Source organism: Salvia splendens, chromosome 9 (genome assembly GCF_004379255.2).
Source record: "Salvia splendens isolate huo1 chromosome 9, SspV2, whole genome shotgun sequence".
NCBI lineage: Eukaryota > Viridiplantae > Streptophyta > Magnoliopsida > Lamiales > Lamiaceae > Salvia > Salvia splendens.
Window position 1 is genome coordinate 7,442,907 of NC_056040.1, and position 21,000 is coordinate 7,463,906.

Sequence of the window (21,000 nt, forward strand, 5' to 3'; positions counted from 1 at the left end):
GATTTTATAATAAAATGTGAGTGAAGTGAGTTAGAGGAATGTGGGGTCTACTTACCATTTATGGTAAAAATAAAGCATGACAATTATTGAGGGACGGACTGAAATAGAAAAGAGTAACAATTAATTAGGGACGGATGGAGTATTATTTTTCTTTGTTTATCTTTTCTAATAATATGGTTATATTTTTTTTATTATGTGAATAGTATATGAATATTTTATTTTAATTATATAAAAACTAATTTAATTAGATATTTCATATTTTAATTAAATAAAAAAATCAATTTAATTAGAAACACTACACTAAATTTTTTAAAAAAAGATATGAATATAGAATAAAAAAAAGTGGTAAGAAATTTTTATAAAAAGAAATGAACATAGTTTTAATAGATATATCAAAATGAAAAAAATGATACTACTAATTTTTGTGATGAAGATTAATTAATGGAGTATTTGCTGATGCATTGAATGGTTTGACCAATTAAAATTTGTAATTTACAAATGAATCCTTTGAATTTAAAACTACCAGAAATCGGACACACGTCGCGGCACGTGCATACGTCAAGGCAAGCAAAACAAAAAACGTCTCTTTCCACTCACTAGCAGTCTAGCACCACCTTTGATCCAAAGCGGTTCTCTTCATACTATACTATACTATACTATACTATACTATACTCGTATCGCCTGCATCTCTACGTCTGTACGATAACTCAAATTAAAGTTCAAACCTTTGTTTGAAGGCAGCGGTGTGTATGGTGGGGTACTAAGCAAAGGAATTAAACAAGATACCTTTTTTTGCCTTGCTTCTGTAAGTTCTGTTGCCTTTCTCTTTATTTATTCCTTTCTTTTTTTGGAACGAAATCTTTAGTTCAAAAGTCCTAACAAAAGTGGGGAGCAAAAGGCCTTTCCTAATCCTTTTCTGCCTCTTTATCTTCTTCAGCAATACCAGCGAATTTTTGAGGTTTCAGAAAGTTGTTGATTGCGATGCGACATGAAGTCTTCCTGTGTATCTTCTCTCTCTTTCTCTCTCCACAAATACTACAATTTTTTTTTGTTATATTTGAGAAATTTGTTTGAATTTGTGCTGTAAAAGAACCGAAGAAGATAGCTTCCCCCCTTTTTTTTGTTGAACTTTTTGAAAAGGTTTTCTGAAATTTGAGTTGAAACAGTGATTGTAATTTGTGGTCAAAGAGATCTGTAATTTATTAGGTGAAGGAGCTATCTTGGTTTCTTTTGTAGGTTTGTCTCATTGCCTGATAACGACGGCAGTGCTGTCCTAAATTAAATGTGATTTACATTAACATTGACTATTTGTTTCTTTTCCACTACTATTTTTTCTGTTTCATTCAGGTGTTTCTCTTAAATTGGATATCTAATTTATACATTTGCATATACAAATGGACTAGTCATTAATAAGCATTTGAAAATTCATCTTGACCATCATCAATCGTCTACATGGCTATTTAATGCTATTCAATGCTAAGAGAATACTCGTAGTATTATGTATATCCAATATTTTAACAAAGAAAATGTTGTTGTATTGTTGTATTTTCCTGATGGTCGTCTTAGTTGGTTGGGTGTTTTCCCTCCTACTATTAGGTTGGGGTTTCGAGTCACCTAGTGTGCGTGAGGTGTGTATGAATTGTATTTTCCCACAATCTTTAGTTCAATCACAGGTTTGGGAATATTGCCAGTTTTCACACTGACTTGGGATTTTTATTGTTCTCAGACACTTCCCTTATCAGATCCTAAAAGCAGATGGCTAAGCAGCCTTATCATAAGCATCTCTTTGGTTTGTGGTGTTTACTTGGTTAGAAGTGCATGGCTGAGGAAAGATTTCATCAAGGTATACTAAAGAACCTTCATAGCTTCATAAGCCAAAAGTGGTTGGTAAAGACTGTGTTTCAAGATGTTGTAGATAGTGTAGTTTTGGTGTTTTGAGTTTAGAGTTTTTAGTACTCGCGTTAAAATTTAGTCAACAAAACGAGCTTTAGTTAAAAATGTTACGAGAAAGAGCACAAGTTTCAATCAGATTACACTTTGGCAATACTTTAGCTTCTGTGCCAGCCTTATTGGGCTGTAGTGCTATTTGGTTCTGGCCAGTCAGGTGGGATTATTGACATCCCTCATCCGAGTTCTAGTATTGCATTTTTTAAGCCAATGTGGTGCATACTTAAGCTGTATCTAAGTAACCTTGCCGATTAAGTAATCAGTGATTCCCAATTGTTTCAATATCATGTTTTTTACTTCAAATTTTTGCTAATATAGTATATGATCAATGCAGTTTTCACCTGTATTTGGGCAGAAGACAGCAGATCAAGATACAATTTCTCATGAATGCAAGGTAGATCTTTGTGTGATTGGAATGTTTATGAAGGCATCTAAACAGCATGCCAATTGCAAATAACAACTTTAGAAAATAGGAGTAGAAGCATATGCCTTTTTTGCCTGGTATAGCGAGGTGTATGCTTGCAAGCCCTTTAAAGCGGAAACGAAATTCTAGAGAATATGAGTAATGAGTTTATGCAATAATATGTATCTATAATGCCACAAAAATTTTTTGATGCACACCACTCATTGAGATTATAATTTTTATGGTTTTTCCATGTGCTCATTTTCAGTTCCATTCTGAAGAATCTTACCTGACTTTTATTTTCCAACTGTTAGGATAATTGGCGACCCATGGGCACTGAAGCTTTGCCAAAAGGAATTGTTTCAGTTTCGTCAAACTTGGAAATGCATCCGTTGTGGGGACCTGTTTCTGAGAATGTGTGTTGAACTGGCATTACTAATTTTTTTCCTAATATATATAAATGACAGATACCACTAGATTATTGATAACTGAAGTTACAAATCAATAAGAGAGAGTGATGAACTCTTTGTCGGAAGTATACTTGCATGGTTAATTCTTTTGTTAAATTTCGTTTTGATTTTTTGTACAATTTTATTGACTATACATTGTATACTCGTGGCAGAACAAATCACATCAGCCAACAGGTTTGCTGGCCATGGCAGTTGGGATAGATCAAAAGGGAGTAGTAAACCAAATAGTTAAAAAGGTACATATTCTTAAGCTCTTATTAACCCTGATTGAAGTTCATCAGCCGTTCACTTCTTTTTCTTTTAATTTCCTTTTATTATTTTATTTTGAGTATTTGACATGGCATTGGCATCTTGTTATTGGGTTTCTTGCAGTTTCTGGAAAATGATTTTGTTGTGATGCTTTTTCATTACGATGGGGTTGTGGAAAAATGGAATGATTTGGAATGGAGTGACAGGGCCATTCATGTCTCTGTTGTAAACCAAACAAAATGGTATTGGTCTTGGTGCTTTTCCTTACCGAGTAACTCTTCAAGTTGATGAAAATGTGTCCATAATGTATTATGAGTCATTTGATATCCTTTACGTTCTCTTGCAAATAGAGTTAACTCAGGCCTGTCCATTGCTTTAATGAAATAGGTGGTTTGCCAAGCGGTTCCTACATCCGGATATTGTTGATGATTATGAGTATATATTTCTGTGGGATGAGGACCTCAAACTTGACAATTTTCATCCAGCAAGGTATATCCCAATTTCCATTTTCTTTTTATAATTTGGATAAGAATGAGAAAACATATAAAATATTATAGAGATATAAGTACAAGTGTACAAGGAAAATCTCAAATGAAGCAAGAAAGACAACCTATATAACACACCACTTGGAAGTCTAATAGTTTTCTAAATGAAGTGCAGAATTATTGGTCTGAGCTGCATTTGGCAATAAGGGTGTAAAAGTTGATCTTTAGCATGTGTTTTTGATGAAAAATAATACCTCCGTCCCATTTTAGGAGTCCCAGTTGAGTTCGGCACGAGTTTTAAGAAATGTAAAGGAAAGTTGGTGAAAAAAGATTGTGGAATGTGGGTCCTACTTTTTTATATTAGTTTTATAATAAAATGTGAGTGGAAAAAAGTTAGTGGAATGTGGGGCCTAATACCATTTATGGAATATTCCAATCGGGACTCCTAAAGTGGGACACCCAAAAATGGTAAACCGGGACTCCTAAAGTGGGACGGAGGGAGTATGTTTATGAGAGCTGGATTATGTAGGCATATTTTTCCACATGTGGAATGATGCTTAAGTTCTGCAAAGACAACATTTCTGATTGTGATTGATCTCCTAACTTTTTTTTACTGTGCAAAAGAGTGATCTAATTGTTGTACCTGATTTAACAGTTCCATCCCAGATTTACAAAGTAATACAAACAGTTGACGTATGGATCAAATCTTCACATTTAAAATGTCATCCTCATTTGTACTTCCACAGGTATCTATCTATAGTCAAGGAAGAAGGTCTCGAAATATCCCAGCCTGCCCTTGATCCTGGTAAATCTGAGGTGCATCATCCGATTACCGTACGCAGACAGAGGTCAAGGTGTCACAGGTTAGATAAAAGACCTCATGTATAAAATTAAAGAATGAAAAGCTTTCCACACTGTACTCTTCTAATGAAGTAGAGAAAAGGGGGGCATTAGTGCAACTGAACCTTAAATGTTTCGATGAATATATGACAGCCGATGGTCTTAATGATATTTTTAACCATTAACCATAAAATTGCCATGGATGTGGTCATGTATGAAGTTGCTAATCTTTTTAGGGGCGTTAACTTTACATGATTGAGAAGAGGCACAATTGAGTACTCAGTGCTAGGATTTCTCCAATCCTATCCTTTCAATGGGATATGAATCAAGCAATATTAACTTCACTGATCAAATTCATCTTAGTAAACAATGGATTGACCTTTACTGTCATTATCTATCTGGTTAAATCCAAAAAAGTAAATGGGTTCTAGTATTTGAAGAAGGATGTAACTTTGGTTGTGTACTTTTAGATAAAAAAAATGCTCTTGTTTAATGAGACTCTTAAGAGCTCCATCTTTCTGCATGAATAACAGTGATCTAAATTTCTGTATTTGTGTCATGAGTAGGAGATACTATAAGTTTAAAGGTGGTGGAAGGTGTGATGAAAACAGTACAGCTCCCCCGTGTGTTGGGTAAGCTTGAAACACTTATCATTCATTCCTCACACCAAATCACAGGTTCTTTATTTCTATATTCCAATCAGGATTACATATGTGGATGTCGACTTTTGTAGTCTTGGAAGATCATCATTGCTGTCTTGCATCTTGATATTTGCTAGTCAAAATCTTATTTAAATTGTGTTTAATATTCTTAGCTTCAAACATACATGTAGCATTAGCTGTTAATGTCTTGGATGAACACTAATGCTGATAGTGTCGATTAATATATACGATGCAGCTGGGTGGAATTGATGGCACCTGTGTTCTCGAGAGCGGCCTGGCGTTGTGTTTGGCATTTAATACAAGTATTGAATATTTGCCCTTACCATTTTTCAGTAACCTTGTTAGACTAGTCTATTTAGCTTTTTGGCTTACAGGACACAATGAGTTTTTCTCAAATATCTGACCACTTATATACTTTGTTTATTATGGAATACGAGTTAGGAACTGAGTCTTGGATAAGCTATATTAGTCTTAGCCAAATAATGCATTTTCTTAGGCTGCTGATGTGCAGAAGAAATTTACCAAGTTTCTGTTACTTACTCGCATATGATTTTTTACAAATATTTGCTAGTTCATTGTTTGTACGATACTGTTAGTCTGTTGGTCTTAATGTTTTCTAATTGCAGAATGACTTAATCCATGCTTGGGGCCTGGATAGGCAACTTGGTTATTGTGCGCAGGCGAGTTCTTGACTAGGATGTTACTCCGTCTGTTTTTCTACTCACCTCGGTCATATATTGATATTGATGATCTAAATTACAGGGTGATCGGACTGCTAAAGTTGGTGTGGTTGATGAGGAGTATATTGTTCATCTCGGTCTCCCTACTCTTGGTGGCTTTTTGGATAGAAGTAAGGTACGCAAATAACTGCCTCTTCTCAGAGAAAATTTGCTGTGGAACTCACTCAGAATTTAAAAGACTATCTCAAATAACAGTGCCTTTGTTCATTATAAATGCAGGAAAAGGCCGAGTTGGGTGATCAATCTTCTCGTTCTAAGAGTTTGTCAGATTCAGAGTCATTGGTATGAATTGCAATGCTACTTTTATTAAAGTTGTTATATAAGGAGAGAGTTTGTAACAAGTGATTCCTTGTGCCACAAATTGCAGGAAGGTGATATGTACAAATTTGATAACCGGTCTGCAGTAAGTTTTCTTGACACCATACATCCACATATATACAACTCAGGTGATGAGAATTCTTGATTATTCGATTGAAATGCATGCAGGTGCGGCTACGATCCTATATTGAAATGGGTTTGTTTAGGGATAGGTGGAATAAAGCTGTTAATGAAGACGAATGCTGGGTCGACCCGATAAAACAGCCAGCCTGCACAACAAAATGTTAGTTTTGTACAGACCTAGAGTAGAATCATTTTGTGAACATGATTGAACTTTTTCTCCTTGTTTGGTGAGTTGAAAAGAAGTGGTTTTTCCAGCATGTGTTTGTGGTTTTGATTCTGAATGAATGCAAAATCCAAATTACATATAAAAGCGTTGAGTAGCAAGTGGGTGGGAAATTACATCCCAAGGTAGAAGTTGTTTTGCAGTAGGCCTATTTGCAGGATCCATATTGAAACAACTAGCCTAGTCTACATTGACAAATCCATCACTATATTGCCTGCCTGACAGATTCTCCTTGACACCGAAGTATCCAAGAGGAAACTTCCTGTGAGTTAGGATAGTGGCAACCAAATCATCAAATTCCTCTCTCCAAACCAAAATAGATGAGCTCCAAAGCAACCACTCCAACCATCCAAATATCGGACTCGAAGCTCTTGCGACCCTCTGGTGCAGCAGCTAGATGATATATGGCCGACACACGGGGCTGAGCTTCTTGCTAGGGTATAGGTGCTCGTTGTAGTAGTCGAAGACACGCTGAACATTTCGTTTGGCGTCATAGTAGATGTGGGCGGCGCACACCCTCCCGTGGGTGTGGCCTAGCTCGTGAATAGAGGCAAACACGCTGATCAGGCGCTGGAGGATAGCGAGCATTAGTCCCTCTGGCATCATATCGATGTAGTACCTGGCCATGAGCTCGTAAAGTGAATTTCTCCACCTCCGGCATAATGGCGTAGAGATATGGCCCGTCCACGAAATGGTGCGAGTATATGTGGTTGCTCATTGAGTTGGATGCTCATACTTATTTCCCGCTCCAGTGTGGCGGCATCGTCGGGATCCAGGTTCCGGTGAAGCCGTTTAACCAGGAAACGTTTCCTTTCACCTCCCACCATCCTCTACGCTTTGGTCACCGTTGCACTGCCGTCCAGGCTACACCCCACTGCTTGCTTTAATACAAAACCTTGCTTTATCATCTTCCTACAAGTATAAAAATGTATATACTACACTACACATATAAGATTGAATTTTGCAGGTTGGCTGAAGACTAGGTAGGTAGGTTGAGAATAACAAGGATCACCACATATATGTATGCCACCTATAAATATAAAAGTTTTAAACAATGCAATGAATCTAAAATTAATTAAGATGGATGAGGATGACAAGGTCACATTAGACCCCAACATCCTTAAACGAGTTCAGTACAGACGTTCATCCCTGAAATGTTATTTCTTTGATTGGATTTCTCTCGAACTCTACTGGTGCAAATACTACCCAAAGCCGATACACTCTAGGAAAGAAGATAATAACTCCATACCCCGTCTCCTTGTTCACCAAGGAGTGGACGCCTTCCAGCTGATCCATTTCATACCAATCACCTCCTCCGCCTACGTCGCTCGGCTCTGGCTCTGGCTCTGGCTCTGGCTCAGCTCCTCAGTCAGGTAACACAATTAGTATTTAATCTATTTTTATTCTTTTATAAAGGGTTGTTGGTTAATAAGATTAAATCACATGATTAAATATGTATGATTAAATTCACAACTTAATCTTAGAGGGAGGGATATTCCGATAATTAGGCGTTGTATATTCGTGATTAAGTGTGTGAACAGGGAAAAAGACCCTGAGGGCGAGCGACGACTGAAGGCGGATGTGTGGTTGCTAGGAATTACTGCCTTGGAATTGGCTTATGGTGGCCTCAGGATTACCAGCAGGAGAGAGCTAGAATCAATTGTGACAAAGTTAAATGTGGAGGATTATCCACACTTATATAGGCGAGTTAGTATCGTTACCAAGTCAATGTGGGGACAAGAATTATGAATTTTAACACGCCCCTCACGTGTGGGCCGGAATGACACATCGGTCGATGTGGGGACAAGAATTATGAATTTTAACACGCCCCCTCACGTGTGGGCCGGAATGACACATCGGACTTCCATCACGTGGGTAGGCGCCCTCACGTGTGGGCCGGAATGACACATCGGACTTCCATCACGTGGGTAGGCAAGAGAAGAGATAAAGAGATATAATCCATCATCGACTTGGACTCGCTCTGATACCATATTAGAAATAGGTCACTCACCCCTTAAAAGACATTATAAGGGAAGAGTTATCTACACTTATATAGGTGAGTTAGGATCGTTACTAAGTTAATGTGGGACAAGAATTATGAATTTTAACATAGGCTCCCCAAGAAGATTAATGAAACCGACACGAACGCGACATTTTCCTTTGTGCTGCCGTGTGTTACCGGAGCATGTTTCCGGCCAGAAAAGGGTGTTTTCTAAGGGCTTTATGGATTTGGTGGTGAGTTGTCCGGATTTCCGACCGGAAAAAAGGCCTACATCAGCTCAATTATTATGCCACCACGCCTTCAAAAGGGTCCAATCTTGGCACGTTCTACCAGAGGGCCTCTTTCCTGATGATGAGTTTTATTGAACGCCACGGCAAATAGTTAGTAGTAATATTTTCACTTGCTACTGATTAATAACAATTTGTCAAATGCTTCTTCAACAAGCCGAATTGGTTCATCATTCTTCATATTCAGTCATATCCAAATCATACCCAAATCCCTTAGATTATTCACTATAGATATTTTGTATATACTCTATATTTTTTTTTGAGTCATTCTAAAAATGGATTGGAGTTCAGTGAATTAGTGAATTTCTATCTACCAAATAACTTCTACTACTACTTGATAGTCTAAATAAAGATATGAAGATCCTATTTTAAAACCTTTTCACCCTGTAAAACTTTTCATTTGCTCAAATTTATAACACTAAATTCGTTTTTTTATATGTCAGGGATCTTTTTTTGGGTTGACCCACCTAAAAAAGTTTGACTACTTACAAACTTTACTTACAAATGAAATGTAAAAGAAGTTCGAATAGTTGTACCTTGTAGTGGATAAAATTTAAATTGAAGAAAAGTTTGAATTTTTATTTTAGATAGATAGATGACTGTTTTAGCTAACAAATTTACCAGCCAAGGGTCCTCCTCTTCATGTATTTTACAAATGGCTACAAAAACTATGCAGTTGTACAAAATTGTAGAATGTAACAAAATCATAACAAGTATAATCTGACTTCAAAATCCCAATACTTGGGAGGTCAGATTCAGCAAAGGCTCTAAAGAGCTGGGATCAAACTTCCTAGCAAAGAGATGGCAGAGTGACGTATTTCTTGAGTTGTAGGAGCACTGTGTAACGTTGTTCCTAAGTGAGTGTATGAATCCTACAGTTATGTTAGCAGCCACGAAGGTTGCCGGATGCGGGCCCATTTGCGACCAGTCCACATATGTTATTGTTCGGTTTGCATTGAGGGCGCCATAAAACTTGCGTAAATAGGTTGGAATATAATGCTCATCTGGGTAGCAAGAAGGTTTGCAGTACTTCTTGAAGAGCAAGTAATACTTGCTGTCTGCGACTACTCTCACAGCCAAATTACGACGAATCTCAAACCATTGAGACCCTTTCCTCCATTCAGCAAGTCTAATATCTGGTTTCATCCAACGGCTGTAGCGGCCTCGTCCATAACGAGAAGGGTCATCGTATGACTCCACAAAACTATGGTCAGATCCCATGAGATATGAGTAGATTGTGGAGAAGTTGTAAATGGGTATACAACTCTCAGATATAAGCACAAACCGCTCATTTGAGAAGTCAAGAAGGGCATTGGCTAAGAGCCGTTTCTCTGCATCAACCAGCGACACTGATCCCCATTGAACATGCTGCAATATATTAGGGAAACATATATCATCTATCTACATGGATAAATATGAAGACAAATGCCGTATACTAAATCACTGCACAACCCCGGCCACCACCCTTCAATTAGTTTCGAGAGAGCAAATCAACGATGTGGTTCTGAAGAAGTGGAATAACAGTGCCTTACCCTCAAGAGCAGTGCAAATCCAGATGTTCATTAAAAACAATCTAGGGCCTAGCATAAAGATCACAAATATAATGAAATATTTTCCGCCTGAAGACAATTCCATAAAGAACATAAGTTTTAACGCTCATGCGGATCTGGTTTTTAGGCCATCTAACAAATCACGGTCTTAAATGAGAGAACAAGGGAGAGATTCATATCAAGATATTTCACTTAACTATAGGGTAAACTATTATCTGCATTGATACATTTACTGCCAAGAATCTAAAGTGCTCAGACATCGAAGGCCGAAATCAACATAATAACTTCTATTCTCATCTATCTGTCATTATAATTTGACCTTCAACACTTGATAGTCAATTTTGTATGCCCTTTGAAGCATAAAGTCATAGGCTTTCCTTGTAGATTAAAGCCATCATGCAATATGTCTGGTGAAAAACAGCTATGAACTACGAAACAACTCCTAATTATCCAAATGAAATTAACATGAAAAGAAACATCAGTGAAAACAGAACATCTTCCCTAAGTACCACCAAGAAATTATTACTACAAAAAAACAAAAAATCAACACAGAGAGGCATCATCTCAGAATTTATACCTGACTAGGGATCTGGCGCCTGTAAAAGACAGATGAGTTGGACACTTGTAGCTCAAATCCAGGAAGAGCATGCACATATATAGAGTATTTTTCCACATCCTGGCCACTAAAGAACCTCTCCCACAATGGCAACATGGGCAATGGCCCACGGGTCAAGAACATGAACGCCACCCTCGGTGCTCTCCTGAATGGAAACTCTTTCTTTTGGGGCACTAGTGAGGCCCTCCAAAACAACTCCTTATCTGTCATTTGATGGATCAAATTCCCCTGCCTGAGGAATCTGTCCATGCTCAGGCAATCATCTCTTTCGCCATTTACCAACATCATCTCATTATCACGGCTGCTAAATTGCTCAGTTTCAAAGTAAATACTTTTGAAACTAAACTGATCACCCTCAAAACTGAAGTACTTACGGAGATGAAAGCTAGAAACTAGTCCTATAACTATACCCAAAACAAAAATAATCAAAGTAGAGATAACTTTTATAAGGCTAATTGATGTTGAATCCGCAACTGATATCGATACAGGAGGAATCAGTCGAGACTCTGATTCTTCTTTCTCCCTATTCCGCACCATCTCTCTATCCCTCTGCCTTTCCCCTACACCACTACAGCATATAGAAGGTCCTCCAAAATGTGAAAAATCAACCTACCACTTGAGAAACCAAGACTGAATCTTTATATTCTGATTTGCTGGGATATTTTCAAGAACCTTTTATCAGCCTCAAACAAAATTAGAAAACCCCATGAGCAGAAAAGCAATACCCCTCAAATATAACTTTAAAACTTTTTTTTGAAATGCTGAATATCAACCTCGGCCATTCGGGAAATCGAAACCGGATCTTAGTCAATCTACAGCAACTATCTAAAAAAGGTAAATCGGAAAAACACCAAAAAAAGAGGAGTCGACGAAATAACTAAGGAATAAAATAAATAAAATTGTGCGACAGAAAGCAGAAAGAACGATAGGGCAAAACAGCATTAACCAGAATTGCGTTTCGGTTAGGGATCATCCAGCAGCAGCAACGAGAATTTCGATCATTAGATTTTGTTTCTGTTTTTTTTTTGCCTGTATTTCGGCGATCACTGAGGGGGATCGATCAGATTTTGAAGGCGGCAATTATAAAGTTCGGGGAAACGGTGGTTTTACTTTTTAGTTTACACCTTCAGATTAAAGTATTTAAGATTATTTAATTTTATAGGGGCAATCCTATAATATCAAATATTTGTAAATAAATATAAAATATTTTAATTTTCGCAAATGATGCGTAGATTGGACAATAATGAGAATATAATCAACCCACACGATCTTTAAATTCAAAGTAAAGATCATAGTCAAATCCACCAACAAACTCAATCATATTTCTTTTGAAATTCTATTACTACTATATATTAGTTCTAGACGTAAGCACACCCAATTCTAAGCCCATAGGGATTAGGGGGGCGTTTTGATTAAAAAAAAAACAATTCTAAGTTTCTTTTTTCTCTTCGATTTTCGGTTAGTAGTTATGTTATTATTCCTAAGAAATAAAATTATATATATACTGTATTTTATATATAAAGGGATTGTAAAATTTTAAATAAAAAACTGCTAAATCGAATTTAAGCGGGCTGCCTCATAACTCAAAAAATAGGCACCACCAATACGTCGTCGTAACCTCGTTTCCTTCTCCAACAGCGGAGGGCAAAAACCAACCAATTAAACGAATTTATCCTCCGCCGCCCGTCGCTGAGAATTTCTCGCGTTCAAACCTATTGGCTTCCGTCGTCGGCTGCTTGGTGGAGGCCTTTTTTCTCGTTTAGTCATGGTTTCAGTCAAGAGAAAGCCGTTGGGAGATGCGACGGAGGGCTGCGAGTCTCCGCCGATGAAGCAGCGGAGAGAGCACGGGAATGATAATGAGAATGGTTTAATAGATGAAGCGGTAACTTGCCTTCACCAAGTATCGTATCCAGAGGGGTACCAGCCGTCCGCTTCGAGTAATCAGCAACGTGAGGCAAAGCCTGCCAAGGAATTCCCCTTTTCTCTTGATCCTTTTCAGCAGGAAGCTATTAAGTGTCTCGAAAATGGCGAATCCGTCATGGTATGTGTGTGTTGGTACTTCACTTTATGATTGGTTGTTTTAGTTTAATTGAAGAGCTTCAAGTAGTTGGAGCTTATTTTGCAAAACACTTATCTATAATTTATAAGCTTCTACTTAAACAGCATATAAGCTGTTTTAAGGTGCTTATAAGCTTAGCCAAATGCCCCCTCATATATATTGTAGAGACAGCATGTTTGTAATTGTCTGAGAGGTGAGTTTTTGATGGGCACAGAATTTGGTTGTGACATGTTTGTAGGTCTCTGCGCATACATCTGCAGGAAAGACAGTTGTGGGCTTGTATGCCATTGCAATGTCGCTGCTCAACAAGCAACGTGTGATATATACATCTCCAATTAAAGCTCTTAGCAACCAGAAATATAGAGAGTTCAAAGAAGAATTTTCGGATGTTGGGTTGATGACAGGTGATGTAACTATTGATCCCAATGCGTCTTGCTTGGTAAGTTTGCTGATAATTACATGTGCCGATATGCTCAATTTTCGATATGTTCTTTCTTTTAGTTTATTTTGGAATGTCGTTTCAGGTTATGACCACTGAGATTTGGCGAAGCATGCAATACAAAGGGTCAGAAATTACTAGGGAGGTAGCCTGGATTATTTTTGATGAAGTGCATTACATGAGAGACAGAGAGAGAGGGGTCGTGTGGGAAGAGAGCATTGTTATGGCCCCGAGGAACTCCCGATTTGTGTTTCTCTCTGCTACAGTGCCTAACGCAAAGGAGTTTGCTGATTGGGTTGCAAAGGTACTTGACTTGATTCCCCATTTCACTTGATTTTTAATCAATGCTGTTTAAAATGGCTATACATCCTTATGCTTTGCAATATAGTATATGATCATTATCAGGTTAATGTTTAGGCTTATCATGTCATGTTGTGTTTTGTGTCAACCTGTTGAAAATAATAAAACGATAACATGCTAACAACTTAATGCTTAGTATTGTGTGATAACCAGCTAACAATCCTATAATTTTGATAACCACTTGTTAGTGAGTCAGTGAGGCGATAATATGTGGGTTGGTGGGACGGAGGGAGTATATCATTAGAAAACTTTAACTTTAACTATTTTTTGTTAATGTTGTGTTGTGTCGGTGCAAAAAAAATGCTTGTAGTTGCTATTATGCGTATTGTGTTAGCACGAAATTCTGTATTTATGTGAGTGAAGATGTATGCCTTGTTGTGTTTGTGTCGCGATTCGGGGCTTATTGTGTTAAAGCTGCACCAGCATAACAGGAAGTGTGAGACGGCTGGGGTAGCTGGGTTATTTAAATGTCTTATTCCTTTTATTATTTTCTGTAATTGATGTTTCTATTGTAATTTGTTTTGGGCTCTGATTGAATTTGAACCCTTGCACGGACCTAGACCATACTTAGGGTATCAATATGTTATTGAAGGAGTTGGGTAGGTCTAGGTATAATCTCATAATGAGTTACCAGCAAGTAACTGTGGGCAGACAATAGTCATTCATTTATTCCTGAATGTGTTTTGTTTGTGCAATATGTGTGCTCGTGTCAACATGACACATGACATGATTGCACAAATTCCTCAAAACTATAAGAAAATTATGAGTGGATTTAATGATTTCCAATTATATTTGCTTGATGATGAAAGGTTCTTACTTTGGGAATCCTTTGAGAACTTATGCATATGATAGAGATAGCTAAAGACCTTTTTCAACTCTTTGTTTCAAGTTTTTCTCTCTTGCACTGGTGTGCTAATATCATCTTTGTAATGCAGGTGCTTCAGCAACCATGTCATATTGTTTATACCGATTATCGACCAACACCCCTTCAGCATTACATCTTCCCTTGTGGAGGTGATGGCCTTTACTTAGTGGTTGATGAAAAGGGTAAGTTTCGTGAGGATAGCTTTCAGAAAGCTCTAAATGCTCTGATTCCAACCAGTGAAGACAAAAGGAAAGAAAATGGAAAAGTGCCGAAAGGTGTACTTGTTGGTAAATCTGGTGAAGATAGTGATATATTTAAGATGGTGAAAATGATCATTTTGCGACAGTATGATCCTGTCATATGTTTCAGTTTTAGCAAAAGAGAATGTGAATTTCTTGCTATACAGGTACCATTCTTTCTTTACACCTTTTAAGAGCGACTGTTATCCTTTATAATTTCATGAATTGCATGTTTCTCTTAAATATGCAATTGTAATTTCTGGTCATTTTATTGTAAATAGCTGAAACCTAGCAAATCCCGACTTAGATTAAGCCTGGAATTTGTTGTCTTTGTTGTTTAGAGTGCTATGTTTCTTGTAAGACTGCCAACTCTTTTATCTCAGCATTTAGAGGTATCATGCTAAAGCACCATTTTTTTGTGATTGTGTCTAGCCTGTAGCCAAGTGCTGTAAAGATACTCATAGTTATTATTTGGGTTTTTCTACTTAGTAGATAACATATTCTTTTCCCAACAGATGGCGAAAATGGATCTAAGTGACGACGATGAGAAAGTAAACATTGAAACTATCTTCTGGAGTGCTATGGATATGCTGTCTGATGATGATAAGAAGCTTCCACAGGTTAGAGTATTTCATATCACATCCAATATATCATGTAGTAGCTATTATCATGAACATACTTCTTACCATGTTTTATCCATGTCTATGTATGTTAACCAACCCTAGGTTTCAAATATGCTGCCCCTTTTGAAACGAGGCATAGGTGTACATCACTCTGGTTTGCTTCCCATACTGAAGGAAGTCATTGAAATATTGTTCCAGGAAGGATTTATCAAGGTCAGTGTGCATGAGGAGTTGATGAAACCTCATATTACTCATTTGTCGTGCTTCACTGCTCTGCCGCGCTTAAGCCTGCCCTAATATTCGCTCAAGTTTGTATTTTATTGGGTTTGGAAGTGAAAAGGAATTCTTAGCTCAATAAGTTATTTAATGCAGAATTTTATTGTGGTATAGTGACCTACCTTCTAGATATTGCATACTTCCTGTTACCTATATAGTTTTCCCCTGGTTTGGTGCTAATAATATCTATACGGAGTCATATGTATGTTATAAAGGTGCACTATTCTAGTTATGGCTAGGAGGTGCTGATAACCTTAGATCACTTTGGACTTTTGTGCCATCTAATGGTGAAGGCACCTGCATGGCTGCACCCTGCCCTTTTACCATGTCATTTCTCTTCCTCTTATTGTATGTATTGTGACAATAATTTGAACTGGAGCTGTATGTTCTTTTTCTGTCATCATCTCATGCATTTCTCTGATAAGGCTTTTCTACATTTTGTCTAGTGCTTGTTTGCCACAGAGACCTTTAGCATCGGGCTAAACATGCCCGCTAAAACTGTCGTCTTTACTAATGTTCGGAAATTTGACGGAGATAAGTTCAGATGGATATCCAGTGGGGAGTACATACAAATGAGTGGCCGAGCTGGTCGCCGAGGAATTGATGATCGGGGGATTTGTATCCTTATGGTTGATGAGAAGCTAGAGCCTTCAACAGTGAAATTTATGTTGAAAGGAAGTGCAGATTCTTTGAACAGGTTATTTGGCAGAATTGTTATTCAGTGTCATAGTAAAAAGCAAGACCGCATAGTTGTAGTATTGCTCGAAAAAGCTTCATTTTCAACCAGCGTCTTAAGGTTCTTTGTCGCATATTAGCATAAATCTCTTTCGAGAAACTGTTAAAATTTACCTGTCCCAAGTTCTCCCAGGCATGCTGATTGTCTATGAATTCTTGTAGTTAGGGATTATTCATGCTTATGTTTATAAATTAAAAGCATCGATGTATACCTATCACCCATACTGAGTTATTCTCCTGCAGTCCTGCCCAGTCTGAACATATTAGCTGCACCTTTAGGGTGCTTAACCACAGTTTAATAAGTATGGATCCATGTTATAAATGCGGATTTAGACAGGGCTGTAAATTAATGGCTTAAGACAAATTTGTTCTTTTGTATAGATGGATACAATATAGTTATTGCTTCGCCAAATTCAGATTGATTTGGAATTTAGAATGTTTTTACAGCGTGTGAAAAAGATGGAAATATAGACTCGTATCCACTACATCTGGATACTAATTAGTTGCTTCAATATTCATCACTGCAAATAATTGTTATGGAGAAAGACTTATAGATCTGATTGCATATATATGATGGCTTGCTTATCTTAATATCCAGTGCGTTTCACTTGAGCTACAATATGCTTTTAAATCAAATACGAGCTGCAGATGCAGACCCTGAGAATTTGCTTCGAAATTCTTTCTATCAGTTTCAGGCAGATCGTGCCATTCCTGATCTTGAGGTCAGTTGGTATATATGCTCTTTTGAAATGAGTCTAATATATGAGATTAACTATAAGCATATAATTTGAACTTTACAGAAACAAGCAAAGATCCTTGAAGCAGAGAGGGATTCTATTATCATAGAAGAAGAAGATAGCGTGGAAAATTATTACTCCCTTATAAAACAATACAAAACTCTGAAAAAGGAAATCCGTGATACAGTTTTTTCTCCAAAAAATTGTTTGCCTTTTCTACAGCCCGGAAGACTTGTTTCTATACAATGCACAAAGAGTGATGAGGATTCGCCATCATTCTCTCTGCAGGATGAGGTCACATGGGGAGTCATAATAAATTTTGAGAGGGTTAAAGTTGCCTCTGAAGGTGAGATGGGTTTTAAGTTATTTGTGAACTTTCTATGTGTATTTATTCACTAGCCTTAATCTTTTGACTCAGATGATGCAAACAAGAAGCCTGAAGAGGCAAGCTATACAGTGGATATTCTCACGAGGTGCAGAGTGCATAAGGATGAAATTGCTAAAAAAACAATTAGAATTGTTCCCTTAAAAGAGCCTGGAGAGCCTGCTGTTATTTCAGTCCCTATTTCACAGGTAAAATCTTTTCCATGATAACTCGTGGTGGGATTTGTTTTGACATTATGTGATGTGGTTTATTTTGGCATTTACGTTCTTCCTGATGCTGCTGAAATTAAACAAAGGGTGGTGCTACAGTGGAATTAGATCAGTTACCTTGTTGTGTCCTGGCTATGAAATAATTTGCATATTCCATGGCACTCCAATGTGCAGCTTGACTTTGAGCATTCGTAGCTTATGCTGTTAAAGAACAAGTACAATATTTTTTTAGTTTTCTTCTAGTTGTTATAATTGCTGTTGTTTTTTTGCATGTAATTTGCTCTTATCCTTGTGATGACGTTCCTTGTGATGTCATTTTAAGCAGATTGATAGCTTAAGTAGTGTCCGGCTAATAATACCAAAGGATCTTCTCCCATTAGAAGCTCGAGAAAATACTTTGAAGAAAGTGTCTGAAGTTTTGGTAAGATTTGCAAAAGAAGGTGTACCTATTCTAGACCCTGAAGATGACATGAGGGCAAGTTGGAATTCAGTTTTCCATTGTCGTTATGATACTCAAGTATTTTATAGGTTTTTAATTTATATTAACCTGGTTGAATAACGGTCTAAAACTCCAGGTTCAAAGCAGCTCTTACAGGAAGGCGACAAGGCGGATAGAAGCACTTGAGAATCTTTTTGAGAAGCACAAAGTTGCTAGATCTCCTCTGATTGAACAGAAGCTCAAATTCCTGCACACGAAGAAGGAACTTACCGCAAAAATTAGATCTCTTAAGAAAGCAATGAAGTCTTCATCAGTGTTGGCATTCAAAGATGAATTAAAAGCAAGGAAAAGGACTCTTAGGAGACTGGGGTAAGATTTTTTTCTGGTCAAATATGAGTAAACCCTTAAACCCTGCTATTTTCACCTTCATTGAAGGTCAGCCTAATATATCATTTGTTGTTTTTCAGCTAGATATTTATTATTCTTATACACTATTATATTGCCGTGCTGGCTAAAATACTTATTTTTTTAATATAGAATGTCTTCATGAGCATTTCCTAGAAATATTGTCATTCCTCTCTATCTACCTCTGTTAAATTGTTTCTCTGGAAACTGGCTTCAAAATTTATTTGTCTAATCATTGTATCCATTTGAGAACACGACAGCTTGAGAGTTTGTGTTAGATAACCATAATAATGATGGAAGGACAATACATTTGATCTTCAAGAGAACTTCACAAAGATACAGTTGTTTTACCGTGAAATAGTTTCATTAATACGCCTATTGAACATTGCTTTTCTCTATGCTGTTCAATGTCATTTATGGCGAAAAAGTTGGAGCCACATGTTACACTTCTTTTTACGCTCCTTGTGCATAATCTGAATTCTATAAGATTGCATTTGAATGTAACAGAAATTTTATTATTAGCTTGTTTTGGATTGAAAATCAACCACTCTCATTTGAACTATTTCTGAGTTATTTATGTGGGCGGTTTGAATTTCACTAACCGGGTGGAGCTAAGATCCGTTGCCAATTCTTTTGTTGAAGAATTTTTATATGCTATGGCTACTCTTGATTCTTTTTTAGTGATAATTTCTTCATCTACCAGTATTGCTGTATATAATTATCATCAGTCTTAATTCTAAACATCTTCAAAATATACAGATATATTACAAGTGATGATGTTGTTGAGCTGAAGGGAAAAGTTGCTTGTGAAATCAGCAGTGCAGAAGAGTTGACATTGACAGAACTCATGTTTAATGGGGTTCTAAAGGATATAAGGGTGGAGGAGATGATATCTCTTCTGTCATGTTTTGTTTGGCAAGAAAAACTACAGGAAGCCCAAAAGCCTCGTGATGAGCTTGGGTTGCTTTTTACACAAGTACAGGAAACAGCACGTAAGGTGGCTAAGGTTCAGCTTGAGTGCAAGGTACCTGTTCACTTTATTCTTAGTTCTCCTCGTGATTGATTCAAATATTGGTCTCTCTGGATGCTTTTAATGTCAATCTTTCTTTCATTGCTTGCTTATAGTTGTTCGTAAAAAGGATGGAGACTATAATTTATGTTAAAAATATAGTCTGTGACAATGTCCAGTATCCACAAGGAATAGAATTTTGATAGGAGTAGTCTTTATCAAAATTGCGGTTTAGTAGGTGACACGGAGTTAAACTCCGTATGCATAATCTCTAGATGCTAGGTCAATTTTTTCTAACAATAGCTTTACATTTTGAGGGCCTCTCTATTAGTGAAATGGTGGAAACATAATTTCAGTTTTATGCTGATATACACACCCTTTCTCGAGTCATCCATACATATATATTTTGTTATCTGCTTATAGCTTTGGTGGTTTCTGTCATTGTTCAAAATTAACTAAGACTACTTCCACATGTGTCATTTCAAAATTCTATTTACCCCAGGTACAGATAGATATTGATAATTTCGTGAGCTCTTTCAGACCAGATATCATGGAGGCTGTCTATGCTTGGGCTAGAGGATCTAAATTCTACGAAATTATGGAGATGACACCTGTTTTTGAGGGCAGCTTGATCCGAGCAATCAGGAGACTGGAAGAACTCCTCCAGCAGCTGATACAAGCTGCAAAATCAATCGGTGAGAAAGATCTTGAAGTTAAATTCGAGGAAGCTGTCACCAAGATCAAGAGAGATATTGTCTTTGCTGCATCATTGTACCTATAGACTATAGACGACTTGGAGAAATTTTTTTGCCAGCATCCAAGATAGACCGATGGCTCCAGTGTGTTAAAGGTCATGTGAGTAAGAGAAAGAATGCTAGTTCCTCAGCTCTGGACTGTATATCTACACCAGGAAAATTCATTATCTGATGGACCTAGTCCTTTCTCAAAACGATATAGGTTCTGTGGAGAATCTTGATTATAAGCATTGAGGACAACGACGTGAGTTCTGCATTCAAGAGGGAAGGTGCTATGACAGAGTATGCAAAAGGAAGAGAGAGAGTTTAACTTAACTGCTTGCTGCAAAGTTGGGAAGAAAACTGTTGCTTTAAAAGAGAAGCAAGTTATACTTAGTTTCCCTGTAGGTGTAAAAGTAGCTGCTCCCCGTTTCATGGATTATAATTAGTTTTATTTTTTTTGTTTACCTTTTCTTTACATCTTCTGTTGCCAGTTTCGTGATGTGAAACCCTGTTAGAACAGGAAATCAGCTATCGTGAATGACCAATTTTGATGCTATGTTTCCCCATT

General features: G+C 37.2%; 4 protein-coding genes across 9 annotated transcripts; 3 read left to right on the forward strand and 1 right to left on the reverse strand.

Annotated features, from left to right (window-relative positions):
* The first annotated feature begins 587 nt into the window (after positions 1 to 587).
* On the forward strand, positions 588 to 6,491 carry LOC121747044. Of its 3 annotated transcripts, XM_042141028.1 has the most exons (16): positions 588 to 805; positions 938 to 1,003; positions 1,727 to 1,843; positions 2,282 to 2,341; positions 2,665 to 2,766; positions 2,973 to 3,056; positions 3,193 to 3,311; positions 3,457 to 3,558; positions 4,301 to 4,417; positions 4,961 to 5,026; positions 5,292 to 5,358; positions 5,683 to 5,736; positions 5,819 to 5,911; positions 6,016 to 6,078; positions 6,164 to 6,199; positions 6,283 to 6,491. In XM_042141028.1, exons 2-16 carry the CDS (start codon positions 989 to 991, stop codon positions 6,400 to 6,402), a joined length of 1,215 nt encoding a protein of 404 aa, XP_041996962.1. In that variant the 5' UTR covers positions 588 to 805; positions 938 to 988; the 3' UTR covers positions 6,403 to 6,491. The 3 variants fall into 3 exon arrangements, 2 of the variants coding, with proteins under 2 accessions (XP_041996962.1, XP_041996960.1); XM_042141026.1 differs by lacking the exons at positions 588 to 805; positions 938 to 1,003 and adding an exon at positions 1,305 to 1,628; XR_006039111.1 differs by lacking the exons at positions 588 to 805; positions 938 to 1,003; positions 6,283 to 6,491 and adding an exon at positions 1,297 to 1,628 and having other exon boundaries at positions 5,992 to 6,078; positions 6,164 to 6,204.
* On the forward strand, positions 6,480 to 8,286 carry LOC121747045. The gene is made up of 2 exons (XM_042141029.1): positions 6,480 to 7,833; positions 8,002 to 8,286. The coding sequence occupies exons 1-2, from the start codon at positions 7,484 to 7,486 to the stop codon at positions 8,207 to 8,209; spliced, it is 558 nt and encodes a 185-aa protein (XP_041996963.1). The 5' UTR covers positions 6,480 to 7,483; the 3' UTR covers positions 8,210 to 8,286.
* A 1,021-nt stretch (positions 8,287 to 9,307) lies between these two features.
* Positions 9,308 to 12,026, reverse strand: LOC121748792 (glycosyltransferase BC10). The gene is made up of 2 exons (XM_042143312.1): positions 10,877 to 12,026; positions 9,308 to 10,117 (listed from the first exon to the last, which is right to left on the reverse strand). Exons 1-2 carry the CDS (start codon positions 11,450 to 11,452, stop codon positions 9,476 to 9,478), a joined length of 1,218 nt encoding a protein of 405 aa, XP_041999246.1. The 5' UTR covers positions 11,453 to 12,026; the 3' UTR covers positions 9,308 to 9,475.
* A 466-nt stretch (positions 12,027 to 12,492) lies between these two features.
* On the forward strand, positions 12,493 to 20,988 carry LOC121747982 (DExH-box ATP-dependent RNA helicase DExH9-like). Of its 4 annotated transcripts, XR_006039391.1 has the most exons (15): positions 12,493 to 12,956; positions 13,213 to 13,413; positions 13,499 to 13,717; positions 14,709 to 15,044; positions 15,393 to 15,497; positions 15,603 to 15,713; positions 16,223 to 16,473; positions 17,110 to 17,233; positions 17,312 to 17,594; positions 17,667 to 17,821; positions 18,168 to 18,317; positions 18,418 to 18,650; positions 19,446 to 19,710; positions 20,198 to 20,550; positions 20,653 to 20,988. XR_006039391.1 is itself a non-coding variant. In XM_042142176.1 (14 exons), the coding sequence occupies exons 1-14, from the start codon at positions 12,681 to 12,683 to the stop codon at positions 20,474 to 20,476; spliced, it is 2,988 nt and encodes a 995-aa protein (XP_041998110.1). In that variant the 5' UTR covers positions 12,493 to 12,680; the 3' UTR covers positions 20,477 to 20,988. The 4 variants fall into 4 exon arrangements, 3 of the variants coding, with proteins under 3 accessions (XP_041998110.1, XP_041998111.1, XP_041998112.1); XM_042142176.1 differs by having other exon boundaries at positions 20,198 to 20,988; XM_042142177.1 differs by having other exon boundaries at positions 18,168 to 18,263; positions 20,198 to 20,988.
* Positions 20,989 to 21,000: the final 12 nt, after the last annotated feature.